The 17,726-nt window shown below is 33.8% G+C and overlaps 2 protein-coding genes across 2 annotated transcripts; both read left to right on the forward strand.

Annotated features, from left to right (window-relative positions):
* Positions 1–4,483: 4,483 nt before the first annotated feature.
* LOC128549347 (uncharacterized) lies at positions 4,484–6,265 on the forward strand. Its single transcript, XM_053525954.1, has one exon. The coding sequence runs from the start codon at positions 4,484–4,486 to the stop codon at positions 6,263–6,265; it is 1,782 nt and encodes a 593-aa protein (XP_053381929.1).
* Positions 6,266–7,505: 1,240 nt separating this feature from the next.
* LOC123540395 (aggrecan core protein-like) lies at positions 7,506–16,905 on the forward strand. Its single transcript, XM_045325390.2, has 9 exons — positions 7,506–9,354; positions 9,758–9,843; positions 11,061–11,135; positions 11,623–11,707; positions 13,027–13,746; positions 14,037–14,119; positions 14,699–14,792; positions 15,896–16,133; positions 16,775–16,905. Exons 1-9 carry the CDS (start codon positions 9,270–9,272, stop codon positions 16,782–16,784), a joined length of 1,476 nt encoding a protein of 491 aa, XP_045181325.2. The 5' UTR covers positions 7,506–9,269; the 3' UTR covers positions 16,785–16,905.
* Positions 16,906–17,726: the final 821 nt, after the last annotated feature.

Here is a 17,726-nt window from a genome sequence, read left to right on the forward strand (position 1 = left end):
AATGTCAGTATCAGTTTTTCTATGGTGCCTCAAGTAAACGGATTTAATGTGACAGAATTCATACTTCAACATTGAAAAAAATAAGGTCGAATGCTGCGTTTCTGTTTTGAATTTTGCTTACTCCATTTAAAAATAGCCCTAGGGCAGACGTAAAACCTAACTAAATTTCTTCCACAATATATAATCTAAGAGTGAAAGCAAAATAGAGAACTTTCACCGCGTGTAACCCAATATTTTTAAAGATGTGTAACTCTACCACTTCTGTTTAAGTAGTAAATTCATTTTGAACACCAAGAAATCGCTTATAAGATTCATTTTTTTCCAATTTTGTACAAGAAATCAATAATAAGTCTTGAAAGAAGTAAAAACTTACTAGAAAAAAGGAAAATAAGGAAAAAAAAATTTGGTTCCAGCAGGGCTTGAACCTACGCTCCCCCACTAAGAATTGCAGTTAAAGTAGGTTTATGGTAGGAATTGAATACTCTTCAAAATGGAGGTTCTGTATTAGTGATCTAATACCTGAAGACACTAAAAACCTCTAAATCAGACATTAGAGAAATGGCAGTATTTTACAACTAACAACATAACAGAACTACAAAATTCACTAAACATTTTCTAGCAATCTAAACAGTTACTTCGTATTTTAGGAAGTGTCTACAGTAACGGATCCGCATCTAATAGACACTTACCTTTTAGCTCCTTTTTGCGCCTGTCTGTTTTAAAATAAGATAAAAGATGATAATTTATTTGGAATCGGCAAGACTTATATAACATAAGCTCTGAAGATCTTTTTTTAACCGACTATGTAACAAGTATAGTTAGTGTGTTCACAAAATGTACAATCTACACACTGACAATAGTAATTGCCAACAACTAAGCACTATGCTGTAGAACAGAAATGCTAAGCATAGAAAATATTTCACTTTAAAAGCTAATACTACGGGCACATACATGCTCGAATGACTCCATGAAAGGTATTTAATCATAATAAACATAAATCTTACACAGCATGAACAATATCAAGACATAATATTTAAATGCAAATTTAAGCATGTGTAAAATAGATTCGACATTCAGCTAAATAGTTGAGTCTACATATTGACAGAAAAGATACCACATGCACATAGTATAGTTATCTGAATCAAACTCATACAGACTTCGTAATAGCAATGACTACGTAAAATTAGCTCGCCGTACCCATATATGTAGAAAAATCTAATTCATCTTTTATTCCATCTGCCACTTCTCAATGAATATTAGAAACTTGGATTCATTGAGTCTTTTCCAAACCAGACTAAAGGCAAAATACAAAGCAGATACAGTTCCTAAATATTTTTGTATTGGTGACAGAAAAAATTTCTGTCACCAATACAAAAGTCCACGGTCAGCGAAAAGCAAGGTAGTGGGAAAGTAAATAAAGACAAGTCATTAATGAATGCTAGGAAGTACAGCAGTCCGTGTTCACTGTGCCTTGGGGAACGCCTGATGAGACAAGAAGAGCCATCGCTTCTGGAGCTTAGGACGAACTTCACTCATTGCAATGTAGCGCCCGTCTCTATAGTAGAAGCCTTTTGTGAGGTACCTTGTCGAAAACTTTTAGAAATTCAAGCAGAACTTCATCTCCTTTATCTTTACCAGCATGGTAGTGATCAGCTGGGCATCGCATGACCGTCCCTTCCGAAAACCATGCTGAATGAACATTACGGAGGATTTTGTTCTTCCCAAAGTGCCCCATACTTTGCATGTTACAAGGGAGACAGACAGGTAGTTTTAGGCTAGTTGCTTGTCACTTTGTTGCATGTCGGTGAACTATGTGCATCTCTTCAGTCTGATGGTACTGTTCAATATTCTAATGATGAATGGAAACTGAAAAGGACTGAACATCGATGTTTGTTTTGCGCGTGTTCAAAATAAAAGATGTTTTAGTGCACTGCATTGTTTTTGTAGGGGTAGGTTGGGTATAGTTTCATCCTATTGATTGGTTGATGACTGTACGTCTCGTAGGTTCTTATAAAGCATCAACGTCATGCTATGTTAAGCCGGTGATATAGGCGTGAAAGGTGTTCCACATTTCATTACCTTTGATTCAATTAAATCGAGTTTGCTAATAGCTTGCTTGGTTGTGTGGATTTCCAAATATATCATATTTTTGTAGACGTAACTCATGTCGACACGACACACATAATGTAGTACTCGCTGCGTTAGCGTTAGTTCTTTATCGTGTTCCAAATTATCAGAATGTGATTGTGATTGAAATCTATGTAGTTTTAATTATGTTTCCATAAGATAGTCTATATTTTTAGACTTGCAGCACATTTTGTTCCAAAATTATCATATTATTCGTAAATTTACTTTGGTTTAGAGATTATTTTGATCATGTGATTCCCTATTTGAAAGCGAAAAGTAGTTTATCTGTTATAGTGTCTTTTGACGTAAATGAGCTATTCATGTGTATCATTACTGACGTTTAAATTGTTTTTGTATTAAATGCATTTGAATTTTTGGTCTATCTGCAAATTGAGAGTTTGGACATGCCGGTCTAATGATAATTAAGTTGACATTTTAAAACGGGCCATATAGAAATAGTTTATAAAAGGTCAGAAATTGATTGTTGACGTTGACAATATGTACGTTTTAGCAACAAAAGAGACAAAATATCATGAAAGGTTAGTAAACATGTGTAAGTAGAAGGTCTTACAACGCTGACAGCTGTGGTATTGACGTTGAATTTAATAGATATCTACCATGTTTTATTTTTAATTGATATTATTTCAAAGGTTTCATGTTTATGAAAAATATATCGTAGTTGGAAGGTAATGTCATATGAGACAAACATTAAACGCCATATAACGTTACACTAACCACTACGTTTATCGGGGTATTTTACATCTAGACTGTTCGATTTTAACTTAACATGTACATTGGCTATAAAGCTTTATCTTGATGTCAAGCACTTTTATAACAGATTTCAACGCGACGAATAAGGAAATGTAAACAGAGGTAAGGTGACATTTTATATAATTTAAGAAAGTTTGGTTTTATTTTTTAACATATAATATTACAGGTATGACCCAATAACTTGAACCCAACTATCTTCATCCTTTATTCAATATAAAGGTAAGTGAGATTTTTAGTTGGATAACATTTAAGATACATTTATAACAAAAGTAGATTTGAATATTTGCATTTATTAATGAATTTAAGAGCGGGTGGAAGAACGGATAGATGGATGGACACTGACCTCGTTGTTTGCAATAACCAATATTTCACGTGTTTGTTTCTTGATATTAACATGGATTTATTAATAATATGTTACTGGAAGAATAATATTTATAGTTGCTCTTGTAAATACGTGAATTTATAACTGGAGAAATAAAAATCTTTGAAGCAGTGAAATCAAGGATATGATTTGGCATCAGTTTGTAATATGATTGTCACAGTTTTATTGCGAGAGACAGGAATGAATGCGGTCACACTTGAGAGAGCGACTAAACGTAAAGAAACTCTTTTTCTTCAAATAAAGGAAGGCCGTTATATTTAAATCTTAGCAAACATTTGCCTCGTTTCAGAAACGAATCAGTTTTTATCAAATATATGTGAATACTTTAACGGGTATACACCCGGAAGATTTAATCTAGTAACAGGTCATTGTAATTTTATTCTAACATTTTCTTTTTTTCAGCGTCCTTGTTATATCTACATAATATTGCTTAAACAAGGAAGGAAACTTCAGAAGAGGGCAAGTGTTTCTCTTTTTTTTTTATTTCTATTTAAGATTAAGATATTACATTGAAAAAAAAAACCCATATGAATCAACTTAAGACTTCAAATTTAGTAAAATAAGTAGTGAAGGAAGAAAATACAACTGAATAATATCATAATCTTATATTCACAAAGTTGTATATAATCGGTATTTATGCAAACTGATGCGTTACCAGTTTTGTAGTTATGCAATTTGAATAATTTTGAGATAGATAGATAGATACATCATGGTGTTATAATTGAATATTTTGTTATATTTAAAGCCGTCTGAATAGGCGGTGCAAGTTTATATATTTTTTTTAATTCAGCTAAAATATTTTTTTTTATTTCAACAGGATAAACAGCAATATCAGCATACAGTTTGAATGAGAAACAAAAAACCCACTTGTATATGTACGAGGAAGATATTTTTCCTTTTGTGTGTTATGTCAAAGCATGCATTTTTAATACTTTGATGACAAAGTTTAATGCACGGACAAAGTGGTTTAATGTTACATGGAGTGGTTCGATATTTTGATGTGAGGAAATGAACACGTTTGGAAGAGTGTTTTAGTTATATGAAGGAGACAAAGACACGAGAGTTGACTATGAACATGCTGAAAATGAAACTTGCGGATACGGTATCAGTTACCCGAAGTTATATTTAGAATACAACACAACTGTGGTGTAAATTTTTCACTTTTTTTGTGTCGATATTAAATAAAGTGTCAAAATTAACAACATGCAATCACCGAGATTTGTTGACATTGCTTGTGTGGAGAAATGCCGACAGCATCAACACAATATCATTATCTATTATTGTAACATACATGACGAAATCGGTTGTTCCGAATGTATGTCAACAACCCACAGGGCATGCGCCACTGAATGTATTGGCGACATTGCTCAAGGAACTAAGGACTGCATTGAGTACACGACTTTGCTTGAAGATCTAGCTGCGATAAAAATCCAAGCTGAAGAAAATGAAAAGAAGGCTGTGGAAAATAAGCTTAATTCTGATATATGTCTATCCACTGTAATGCGGGACATAAGAACGTTTAGACATGACATTGATGCTCGCTTAGATCAGATGGAACTTACAGTATCAAACAAAGCTAAGGAAGTGAATCTAGAATACCAGATAGAAATGAATGAAATAGTAACAGAAAGTAAAAACATTCAAGAGAATGCTGAAGAACTGTTAAAAGAAATAAAAGGTATTGAAGCTAAGGAAACAAAACTATTTATAAAAATGAAACAAAAAAGAGTTGATGTTTCGAAATATAAACATGGTACTGAGCGGGACAAAGTACACAGAATGCAGTCTTTTACATTTGAACCAAATTCATGCGTGGCAGATATCTTTAGAACTAGTGAATCACTGGGGAAGCTGCTAGTTAACAATTTGAGCGATGAGAAAGGATCGGTTTTTGACCAAGCCGGGACTGAAGAAAACATTGAAAATGTGACGGAAGACAGTTCCGAACATGATGTTCAAATCAAACAAGATATGTATGTAGAAAGTAAAGGTTTAAAGGATGAAGAGTTAGGCACATCGGGTGATACAATGGAAGACACTAAACTTGATAAGGAAGTCAAGGGATGTGATGTCATTTATCAAAGATCATCATTTAGCACAGAAGATGGTATAAGTGATAGACAAGAAACGAATAAAGATGAGCATGGTGGTTCTGATGAACTTAAAGAAATAGAAATATGCGTAAAAGGTAGATTAAATGCAAAGTTATTTTCTGACAAAGAAGATTGCGATATTTCTGGTATGGACATGCTATCTGAAAACGAAATTGTTCTTGCAGATTATAACAACAGATCAATCAAAGTCGTAGACATTATACAGAATAAAATCACAGATGAAATCAAACTTGAGTATCATCCATATGACTTAACAGTTCCAGACACAAACACAGTGGCAGTAACACTAACAAACACAATCCAGATGATTGCAAAATCTCATCTTTTGCGACTCGGTGACAGTATAAATGTAGATGGTGAATGTTACGGAATAGCAAGCAGTCGTACAAAATTCTTTGTGTCGTTTATCAAACCAAATCCAAAGGTAGAAATTTTAAATCACCAAGGAGATGTTTTACAGAAATTAGAGATGGATACTATCGAACGAAGAATCTTTAAAAGGCCTCGGTATATAGATGTTAGTCCAGATGAAAAATTCATCTACATTTCAGATTTTGAGACAGATAGTATTATAAGATTAAGTGCTATTGACAAGCAGACAAACGTTTTCACAGATGCAACCATACTGAATGGACCGTACGGGATTCATGTAGGTGAAAATGGACACGTTTTAGTATGTAACTATGGCAACGACAACATTTTTGAGTTTTCTGCAGACTTATCGAAACACAAAATGGTTTTGTCGCAGACTGAAGGTGTGGAGTCGCCGCAATCTATATACATGTGCAACAAGGAGAATAAATTGTTCGTAGCTTGCACAGATAGTGCCGACTGCAATGACATACAAATTTTCAGTCGCAGTTCAAGATAATGTCTAGTTAACTGTGTACAGACCTGGACGAAAGCAGTCACAGTTCAAGATAATGGCAAAACTGTATACAGAGGTGATTAAAATCAGCTCAAAATAATGCTGAAATAACTAGTCGGTACAAATATTAACAGAAAAGTCCAAAATAATGCTGAAATAACTAGTCGGTACAAACATTAACAGTAAAAGACCAAAATAATGCTGAAATACCTGAGCCCTAATAAATCAGTAACATTCTAAAATTAGGCCGAAATAGCTTTAATATAGTACAGTATATGTGTATACCAAACAACTTTGCTAATTTGTATTATATCACCATTACGCAAAATGCATTCAGATTTGATAGGGTTTCTTCAACTTTAATTAAAATACTTTTATTGGTAGATTAACTTAAAATTATAACATTTGTTCTTTTTCTTTATAAACGTCTTCAGCGAGCTGGGTTGTTGGTATTTTGGAGTTTTCACTTACACTGAGTTATATATGTATTTTATGCCACTGGTGTCTGAAATGTTCGTTAGTCCGCCCATACGTCTGTCAAACTCGAATAAAACTAGGTAGACACGCAGGTATTGTCGGAAATATTTTGTCCTATTACATTTTTCTGGAGTTATGACCTACTTGTCCTTTGAAACTTAACATCAAAATTTGCAAACTGAGTATTCAACTTCTACAGTTTTTAATCGAATTCAAACCAAACTCGGTATCGTCATCATCAATACAAAGTGATTGGGATTTTTATGTGCATGTGACTGTTCCTGAGTTGCATCCCCATCTTTCGACTTAACAATAAAAAAATAATTTTTACATTGTGTACTCAGCCTCAATCTCACCAACATTTTCATTCCAGTTTAAGTGAAATTTGGTATACTGTATAATACATCAAGTGGGCATACTGAGTTTCATTTTAATTAACTTACTGTTTTCTATTGTTTGTGCAGACTGTTACTACAAGGTCTTGTTGTAACTTATTTTCCTGAAACTGAATAATTTAATTAAATGCCTATTTTAATAGTATTTTATTGTATTTTCCGTTACAAATATCACGTTTATCGGAACTAACAATAATAGATCGTATTAGTATGCAAATCCGTTGTATTTTCTATTTTTAGAACTGATAAGACAGTGATCGGATGGGCAGAAACAGTGATGTTTTTCTAACGGCCTAAACTTTCTTAAAAAAACAGAAATTATATCAATAATTTTTCATCAATGGAAAGGTTATAAAATGAGGATTTTTTTTTGTTAATTACTTTTAAGTATCATTTCGAAATAAAATGGATCAATTATAAATGTTGAACATCACTACCATGCTATTTAAATTATATGTCATTTAAGAAGGTGATTCATTTAAAAAAGATATTTGAATATGAAAAGTATTTTGTTAGTATTTCAAAACTTTTTGAATTAAAAAATCCACAATTGAGCGAAAAAGTTATTAAAACAAAAAAATCAGATCCCACCACCAAATAAACAGATGTTAATGCGTGACGTCATGGCGATCTCTCCTATTAGGACCACCTTATCATCGTAAACCTTGTGGCATGACAATAATAGTATGGCCGCCGTTGTCACAATGTTATGTCATCGAAATGGAAAAGGACCTGTACCTATTGCACTTGCTCTAATCATCTATTACTTTGATAAAACCTACAAAGTTGACATGAAATGAATATTTTACCAAGTTTGATGAAATAGTGAATTATTGGTCAATTGCAACTGATAGTGCAAAGAATCTGACTTTCGCTCCAATGTCTTTATACCAGAGGTTTTTAAAAGTATTAAAGTTCCAATGCAGAGCATACAGTCAAGTAAACGCTATGGTGCTGTATGATTTAAAGGTAAGAATGTAAGAGGTTTTAAGAAAGAAATTATCAAATAATATAGAGTTAACGAAAACGAATGTCATATACATGTACATGATAAGGATACACTTCATGCCAAAAATTCTCCCACAAATACTGAAACCTTTAATTTAGGATTTAAAACTTTATTCAATTTAGCTCTTTTGTGAAGAGAACTTTAATATAGTAACCTTTAAGAAAATCCTGGGAGATTTATAGAATGCAACCAAGCAAATGGATACTTGTGTTCATGAGTGGTAAGGCGTTAAAAATTGTTTGTTTCGGTATCCCGACCTACCCTAAATTTTAGCCCGACCCTAAATGTTTTATGGCCTTGGAGAATTATTTTAAACTTTTTAACAAAAATTTGCAAACTGCTCTTTTTATGATTTAAACATGGTCAGTGATGTTAGAAATCAACTTACTGATGCTCTAAAAGCATAACCCCTTTATTTGTATTCATTTTTTTTTGACACGAAAATAATTTCCAAAAAGTCCCACTTAATAAAAAAAATCCAAATAAAAAAAAAATACCGACCTACCTACCCTAATTTTTTTAGCATGCTACCGGAAACAAACATTTTTTACGCCTAACGAGAAGTGTAACACCCCTAAAGCCCTACATCACAAAATCACGGCGGAGCTCTATTTGATACTGATACCACTGAATGTACTCCATGAGCCCAAAAACCAAGTCCAAGTAAGGATAGTATTGCGTATTTGCATAACTGAATAACTCTTGGAACAAGCATTGCTGGTGTCATATCAGGACAACCGACAGCAACCCCAGATAGAGAGTCGAAACCACTACCTGTCGGATGAGCTGTCGGCATCTTATCCGGCGCCTGATACATATCATACTATATTCAGTAATACAAAATTTTCTTTCAGCGCAAATTAAGCCAAAAAGAACGAGTGTGCCAAAAAAATGGAGCAAACATTTGCATATTAGCAAATTATAATAGCGGGCATATTTTGATAATATTGCGGCCGGATGGAAATGACTTACATCGAAACAAAAACATTGATACCATGCATTCATGAGAAGATGAGGCTGTTTTGAGTTTTTCATAGAAATTATCAGTCGTTGCTAGATTTTAATGTTTCGTTATTCATGCACTTCAGTGTAACTTATTTAGATTTGTTGATATATATCTCCATACATGTATATAACGACAATGAATTTAAATGTTGGACATGGATTTCTTTCTATAGTGTATTGTTTTTGTTTCATTGGGTTTGTTAAAGGTAATATTGACGTATTCATTTTTCGTCAAGTGCCTTTTTATAGTTTTATATATTAATAAAATTTAGTTTGACTTTTGTGTGAGGACGTGTGCCAGATTATTGTTACACGTATTAGAACAATAATATACATGTTTTGGTATTTGTGTCTTTTGTGTGTTGTAAAAGTGTAATTATGTTATAATTTGTTACAATAACATGTTTTTTTTTGTTCTCACGGAGCGTACCGTCTGTCGTTTTGGACCTCTATTCTTGTATGAGGTGTCCTGGTTTGTTCTTCACATGAAATTACTGAAATTATGAAAACAATCGATGGTTTTGTTTTATGTAAAAACAATTAAAAAGTTAACCACCTTGCTTATTTTAACATACATTATATTAATTAAAACATTTATTTATTTACTAGTTGCCGTGTCACTGCAATGTTATAGCTGTCCGTCCCAAAGCACTGCTGAAGGGTGTCAGGCGATCACATCATGTGGACCGGACCAGGTATTATCTAATATAAAAGAATATTAAAAGAAATCTTTCGGTAATTCTGTATTTGTTGAGCCCCGTCTATCACAAATCATATACACTACACCAGGCACATGTGAAAAGTGTCTTTTCTTTCTTCATGATTTTGACATGTGTGTCCAAATCATGGGCTTTCAGTTATCACTTTTTTGTGTGTTTTTAATTGTAAAAGATCTCACAGGGAAATTACTCCTATCATTTCGTGAAAGTGGGCCGACAAAATAAGAATTTTGCATGTCTTTTGAAAATGCTTTTTGCAAACTTCGAATATTTTTCTAGTATTAAATCGTCAATAAATGCATTTGTAAATTTTAGGCTATTGTTGTTTAGCTGTAATCGTCGTACAAGAATAGTATTAAAATATCCTGACGTAACAAATTTATTTCCAAATTAACAAAGTCCGTTTCTGTATCAGCTACATACATGCCTGACTGTATGTTTCAAACCATCTTGGTTTATTTTCCACTTTCATCAACACCTTATTTATCACATTCTAAGTAAATAAATCTGAATAAAATATCGAATCGTATCTTGATTAAATATTTAAAATAAGTTCTCAATTGGGCAAAATAGTAAAATGTGATCCAAACAGGAGAGACATTTCTTGAAAAAAACAACAACAAAAAAAAAAAAACAACTGAAATGTGAAAACTGTGACTTTATATCACTCTGAATAATAACATTGATCACAAATTTTGAAAGTTGTGTCTGTGGAAAAATCCGTTTTTCACATGTGTGAGGAACTGGGTCACGTTCTTCACAGGGGTGAAAGCTGCGATTTGTGAAAATAGAAAAGATTTTTTTTTTTCACAAAGTGCAGTACCGGTGACTAAGTTTCAATGGTTACATCTTAAATGTATTCTGTGATGTATACAAATATATGTCTTGAAAGTTTGGTAAGAATTGCCCACACATAATTCTACAAAAGCTTAATCATAAGTGTAGAGAAGTTTACCTCAGTTTTTGCAAATATTTTCATCCAGATGAATAAATATATTTTACATGTTATCATAATATAACAACAGCAGCCAAATATGTTGTAGAGAAGTTTGTGATATGATTTGAACGAATGTCGACTGCAAATAGTGTTTAACAAAATTAATTAGTGCCCTGGGAACAAAATATAATTCATGCCACAAAATACATTTTAATATAACGCATCTTTGTTACTTTGTGATATAAACATTTACCAGGTGTGCATGTTAAGGCGTACAATCAACAACCTGACTCAGGAAATTCTGTACGAATCGCAATGTGAAGACAAAGTAGTGAGTAACACGTATTTTATAATGTACATTTTTCCATTTGTTTGGTCTGAAGTCACATCGACTGTCTGTTTTTTATGGTCAAGGAAGACCCCAGGAGACACACCTCCTAAAATCACACGGATGCCTTTCCAAGAAACGATACCGTATCATAGGAGGAGGTAATGGCTGTGCTATTTTCTTTGGTTTTAATGCAACTTTCCAGCACCTAAAAGAAGAATGGTCCCATGGGCAATACTGGATATTTAAGGCATGGTCAAGCCACTGGGTAGAATCAAAACCTTCTGCAATGCAGCTTATTCTACCAGCATTCTACCATAACATTACTGCTGTAGCAACCACTGTAGCGGAAGACTCGAGATATTCAGTTTCCAAAAATTGCCTGTTGTCCAGACTGCAACGATCGAGTTTCGATAAAACCTTTGTTAACATTCCATGTATGTTAAACAAATTTTTGTTTTAAATCAAAATGGCCAAATTTTGTTGACAGGCCTGTGATTTAGAGCTTGACAGATACAGAGCCATCTTAACAGCACTGGTCGGCAGAAAACGAGAAATGAAACAAGTTTTAGCTGGTAAACTTTTAATTCATGAAACGCGTTTTATTTATTATGTAGACGAGTGCTTCTTCAACAAAGAGAAGATCAAACGTAACCAAACTATCTAATTGCAGAGTCGGTTTATAGTTTTTGTGTGAAATACCCCTTCACGTCTATCGAGCACTGGCTTAAGTGGAACTCAATTATATAAGAAAATTAAATTGACTCCATGGTCCAAATAACAATGCTGAGTCCTAGTACGGGAATGTTTTTTACGGCCACGTCTAAGTCAATGAATGGGAAGGGTATTTTACGGTCACCAGTGAGCATGTCCATATCGGACAGATATCGATAAGTGGTCGGAATACCGATATAGGTTCGGCAACGAACCGATGTTTGCCCGATATGATAATATGAACCACACCATTTTTGGTAATAGTTAGTTTTATGTGTGTAAAATATGAATTTTAAGAATGTCCTAAGCTAATACCTAAATCTATATGTATGCCTATAAACAAAGTTCCAATATTGGTCAAATGTAGCCAGTGTGAATATACCGCCATATTCCTGCTGCAAACGATTACGATATCTTGAAGAACCCTATTTCTATCTGACTAAATTGATAATTTTACTAATAATCAACACATCGCTTCTTTTTGAATATTTTTACGGACGCAAAGTCTTAACTATTCAGGCATTTGTCAATGGTTCAAGAAATATTACTATTAAAAAATAAAGGATATGAAACTTTATTACATTCTAATTAGATTTTTAAAGAATTTGAGTGTCACGAAAAATTGTATAAAAGGGCTTGTGTTGGAGTTTAGGACCGCTCGAAATTTCGATTTCGATGAAAACTATTTTGTCAATTAAATTTTATTTAAGACAAATAGAATAACATTGACCCGCGCAGACTGGAGATATACCATTTTGTGGATTCGCCGTAAACCACCATTCCACACATTGACCCCCAAGAAGAGGATATACATATTGATGCCAAAGACCATTAACGAAAAGATTATTATTAGATAGAAAAGTAGAACATGACAATAGACTTAAAGTGATACTATCGTATGGTCCGATATCGGAACGAAAGGTACACTACAAGCTATCAGTCCGTCTTAAAATCTACCAGTTTTTGTTTTGAGTTGTCATTATTCTTATCACCATCTAAAAACAAAAACTCAATGATCAGTCCTTATTTGATAGTTTCTCACATATTTCAGTAAACAGTTTTTATATCATTATCATACTACTATGCCTTCTCTCTACTGGGAAAAGTGACTTGAATATATCATGGAGGTATTTCCCCAAGACGCCTACTCGTTTATTGACCGTTAGATTTTCTGTTACAGAGAGTGTATGTCTAATACAATGTTGTGATCAAGATCTTTGCAACAATGGGTGTGTCAAACCAACAGTCCAACCGGTTACAGCAACATTCAATACAAAAACTATGTCGACAATAGAATCAGCCACTACAAATACACAATTGAACAAAGAAACTGTCACAACAAACAAGCAGCCGACCATAAAATTAGTCAGTACAAACACACAACCGACAACAGGATCAGTCATTACAAACACACATTCCACAGCAGGATCAGTCAGTGCAAGCACACAGCCGACAACAGGATCAGTCAGTACAAACACACAGCCGACAACAGGATCAGTCAGTACAAACACACATTCGACAACAGGATCAGTCAGTACAAACACACAGTCGACAACAGGATCAGTCAGTACAAACACACAGTCGACAACAGGATCAGTCAGTACAAACACACAACCGATGACAGGAACAGGATCAGTCAGTAGAAACACACAGTCGACGTCAGGATCAAGCACAAACCCTACCTTGACAACGTTTGCGAACGGCACACCATCAACACACGGCAATGTAACAACACGAACTCCGGGAGTAATTCTTGTGCCAACCAAATCATCCAAAGTTACAGCAAAAACGACAGAAAAATATCAAAACAGTAAAAGCACAGCGAGTTTTAGTTATACCGAACAGCCAACAATTTCATCGGAATCGACAATGGTCACACCACAATACATTTCAACACCAGGTCGGTTATTTTGATCTTAAATAATTAAATGTATGAACAGATAACCCCCATGGAAATTGGCATATAAATAATTTCTCAACGTATAAAGAACTAAACTATTTTCTTACGAATTCAAAGTGGCATTTATTCAGCTACTACTATGACTTTGTCCTACACGCATAATGAAAAACTGTTAACACACATTTTTAATTTAGATAATATGCACGATTTTTTTGTTTATCATCATCATAATCATTTTTAATATTAATTATAAATAAAGATAATACGTATTTTTTATCTTTATTATTCAGCGGATTGTCCATACGGCTCTGTGACATTTGAAACGTCATGTTACCTGTTTGGCAGACAAGAGATGAGTTTCCGAGATGCAAAGGTAACTTCAGGACTTTGTTAAGCTTCACGTGAAACACGTGAAAATTCCAACACTTATTTTGCTAAAAAACGGTAAAGCATCGTCGTCATTAATTGTGATATTTTATCAAAAGATCATTTCATTCTTTTACCCATGTTTCGAAACATGGAGCCACGTGATCCTTATAACAAAACATCTTACTGGATACATGTAACACACTTGTCTCTTTTCCATCTTGTTGACACTTTTAGAAAAATGAACCTAAACAATACTTCTTAGATTTCAAAATATCTATGTTTACCCTATGCAGTGAAACAAACACGCAATTATGTATGGCCCGCGGCATCAGTCACTTTCTAATCGAGTGACATGGAGACTTACTCAACAATCTGTGGTGACAGACAAAAGAATAGTAGATTAGATATAAATACGACCAAACGCCTTTCCACCATACCAAATGTGTTACATCGGTTTCTAATAAGTTAAACGTTTCTAAAAGTTCAGTGTTGTTCTGAGAAATGGCGGATAACTTACTCCTTTGTTAGTAAAATTAGTTCAGCCACTTTAAATGGCTTGTGATATTTTTTTCTACATTTGTAGATGTTCTGTGCCAAGTACAACTCACATTTAGTTCACGTCGACTCCTCTAGAGAAAATGAGTTTCTGAAAACCCACTTGACAAAAATGCATAGAGGTATGTATTTGTACATCCAGTCATTTTGTGAACTTTTTCTCTGCCTAATTTTCAAAAAAAAAATATCTGTTAGCTACAGTGTCTACTTAGTTGAGTACAAATAAGCAGAGTAATTCTGGTCTATCACCATAGATCGGTATTATAACAAGATTTTATTTGAAAACAAACTTTTAAATTGTTTTGAGTACCAGCTGACATATTACACTTACTAAATATGGAATGCATGTAAGTTTGTTCAAAGCTAACAATCGCTATGCCTTATCTATTCGCCTTTGGATGTTTTCAGAAGTAAATTATTTAAATCTAAACCAAGAACCATATTACAAATAGGACTGCTTGTTTACTTGGTCTACGAACTTTGCTTATTGTTAGCAATGTAATATAATATGTGCATTTTTTTGAAGTGTTAAAGTTGTTCAAATTATGTTTAAATCAGTCTAGATAATGTTGTAAAGTAAGGTAAAAAGTAGGCCCCTAACTTGTGTTTACAATAAGATTACATCGTCCTTACATTATCTTGAGATTTGAAGTATATATTCAGCAATAATAATAATATTTCAATTCAGTCGAGAAATATTTTGGGACCAGAACATGAAAGCAGTTTTTCAACGGTCACATACAGTGCGTTAGATAGAATATGACTTCTTTCAGTTGGCTTATCTCGACCTGTTTATGTCGTCAGTAGTCAGTAAGGTTATCATATGGTGTAATGCTGGGTTGTCCCTATTTTCGTTGCTGACACTATTTTTTTTGTCTTTGTATAAAATTTTATTTTACGCGGGTATTCATTACATAACGATTACAATGTTTTGTGTCAGCAATGGTCGTTGTACGTACATAGAAATAATCTTATACACAACATTGTATTTTGAGTGGTTGCAGTGATATGTTTCAGTTGGAAACAGACGTTCTGTTGTATAAGATATTTTTAAAGTAGGTTTTATAATGAAAGGTATACATACAACAATTCTGTCAACATTTACTTGCAATTTATTACTAAATGGTACTAACTTGAAAATTGTATTAACGGTGGGCAAGCCTTGAGTTTTCGGAGCTTGAATCAATCTCGAATACAGCTGACAAGTAATTTGCTATTTACTTAGGCCCTACACAGTACTGGATAGGTATAACAGACGAAGAGACAGAAAATGTATGGCGATTTTACGACAATCAAAAAGTGGCAACATTTTATGACTGGTCTCCCGATGAGCCGGATGGTACCCAAACATTTGACGGAAATGCGAATGCAGACTGTGCAGTATTTGATCCTTATCTAAACTTTCAATGGAGAGATGAAGATTGTTCACCATATCAATATTCGGAACCAGTCTGTGAAATAAGGTAAAGTCAAACCGAGTCTGTTATAATTTTGCGTGGTTGCTTTCGATGTTTCCATATTATCTTCCAGGTTTTATTACTATTATTACTATTAAGACATACAATGACTTAAGGAAACATTCTGTTTTGTATTGTCTTATCTGTTCAAATTCTTCAAATTCTGCAAACTTCATAACATTCTAAGTGAGGGAAAACAGTGGGGGTTTAAACAATTTTCAAAAAGTTTAGCGTCTTTTCATCAGATTTCTAAATATTTTCACATATTCTGTGTACGTCGTTGAACTCCTAAACACGACTATAACCTTGTTTTTCTATTTCAGACTGTAAAATGATTATTTATCTCATATTACGAAATCTTTCTATTTCTATCTTGGTTTTTAACATTTTATAACAATCTTTAGTCGGTCATGGATTGCAGTAAGTCAGAAGAAAACTTGCTGGCATTTACTGTGTCGAGTTTTAGAGAATATCTCCAACGTATCACAGATATCTCTTATGACATTTAGTAACAAATTACTTGTCTTTTAGAACACTGCAGACAAAAGTTAGATAAAAACTTATATGTAATGAACATTTAATTAAGAAATTAAGATTTTAGCTATTATGTACATTGTATATCAAGAGTTATCATTCCTTATTTTCAGCAAGTCGTAGAAAGACCTAATTTTGCTGTGATGGGTTATGGTAGTGAGATTGTGTACACGTCGCTGCGTATATGTTCTTGTCAGATCTAATGAAAATAATTATTATAGATATTATACAATGTTAACGTTAACCTCGTGTAGTTTCAGTTATTTTTTGTATGCTAGATGTAAAAATGTCAAGTACTATGCAGGTGTGTATTTCAACGATGAGTATACTTGATTGCATTCTCAATGCTCTCTTACATAGCCGTAGTAAATCCCAGTGAGAGATGAAAAGAGGCTTACAAATTGTTTTGACACAGAAGCGTTGAACTGGCATTAGCTAAGCTATCATTCTACATAAATGATGCCACAAAGACCCTTATCAGCAACCTGGTTACTTCACGGTTAGACTACTGTAATGCCTTGTTAAGTGGTTTCCAAACAGCACACTTAACAAGTTGCAACATGTCCAGAACGCGGCAGCTCGCGTCACCACCAAGACGCCCCGTCGCAATCATATAACACCGGTTCTGAAGGAGCTCCATTGGTTGCCAGTAAAATACAGGGTGCAGTACAAGGTTCTGACCCACACATTTAAGGCTTTACACAATCAGTCCCCTGCCTATATTAGGGATATGATAGAAGTGTATAAACCGGTCAGAAACCTAAGATCACAAGACACACTGTCACTGGTTATGCCAAAAACTAAAACCATGATGTATGGCAATCGCAGCTTTTCTTGCACTGCTCCGAAGCTTTGGAACTCCCTTCCCGTCAAGATCAGGGAAGCTGACACGCTAGCTGCTTTCAAAAGCCTGCTAAAAACCCACTTCTTTGTACAATATTTTGTTAACTGACCGATACATTGATGCTTTTTTTTCTTCTTCTTCTTCATAAAACTGCGTAGAACAGTATTTTATCCTAGGGTAACCTAAATACTTTTAAATATGTATGTATGTTTGTCTTGTTT

This window comes from Mercenaria mercenaria, chromosome 16 (genome assembly GCF_021730395.1).
Source record: "Mercenaria mercenaria strain notata chromosome 16, MADL_Memer_1, whole genome shotgun sequence".
NCBI lineage: Eukaryota > Metazoa > Mollusca > Bivalvia > Venerida > Veneridae > Mercenaria > Mercenaria mercenaria.

Bases quoted from the DNA above. Each gene is read 5' to 3' on its own strand.
- LOC128549347 (XM_053525954.1), top strand. From the start codon at position 4,484: ATGCAATCACCGAGATTTGTTGACATTGCTTGTGTGGAGAAATGCCGA.
- LOC123540395 (XM_045325390.2), top strand. From the start codon at position 9,270: ATGTATATAACGACAATGAATTTAAATGTTGGACATGGATTTCTTTCT. The intron at 13,747-14,036 runs GTCGGTTATTTT...TTTATTATTCAG, and splicing joins ACAATACATTTCAACACCAG to CGGATTGTCCATACGGCTCT. The intron at 14,793-15,895 runs GTATGTATTTGT...CTATTTACTTAG, and splicing joins CTTGACAAAAATGCATAGAG to GCCCTACACAGTACTGGATA.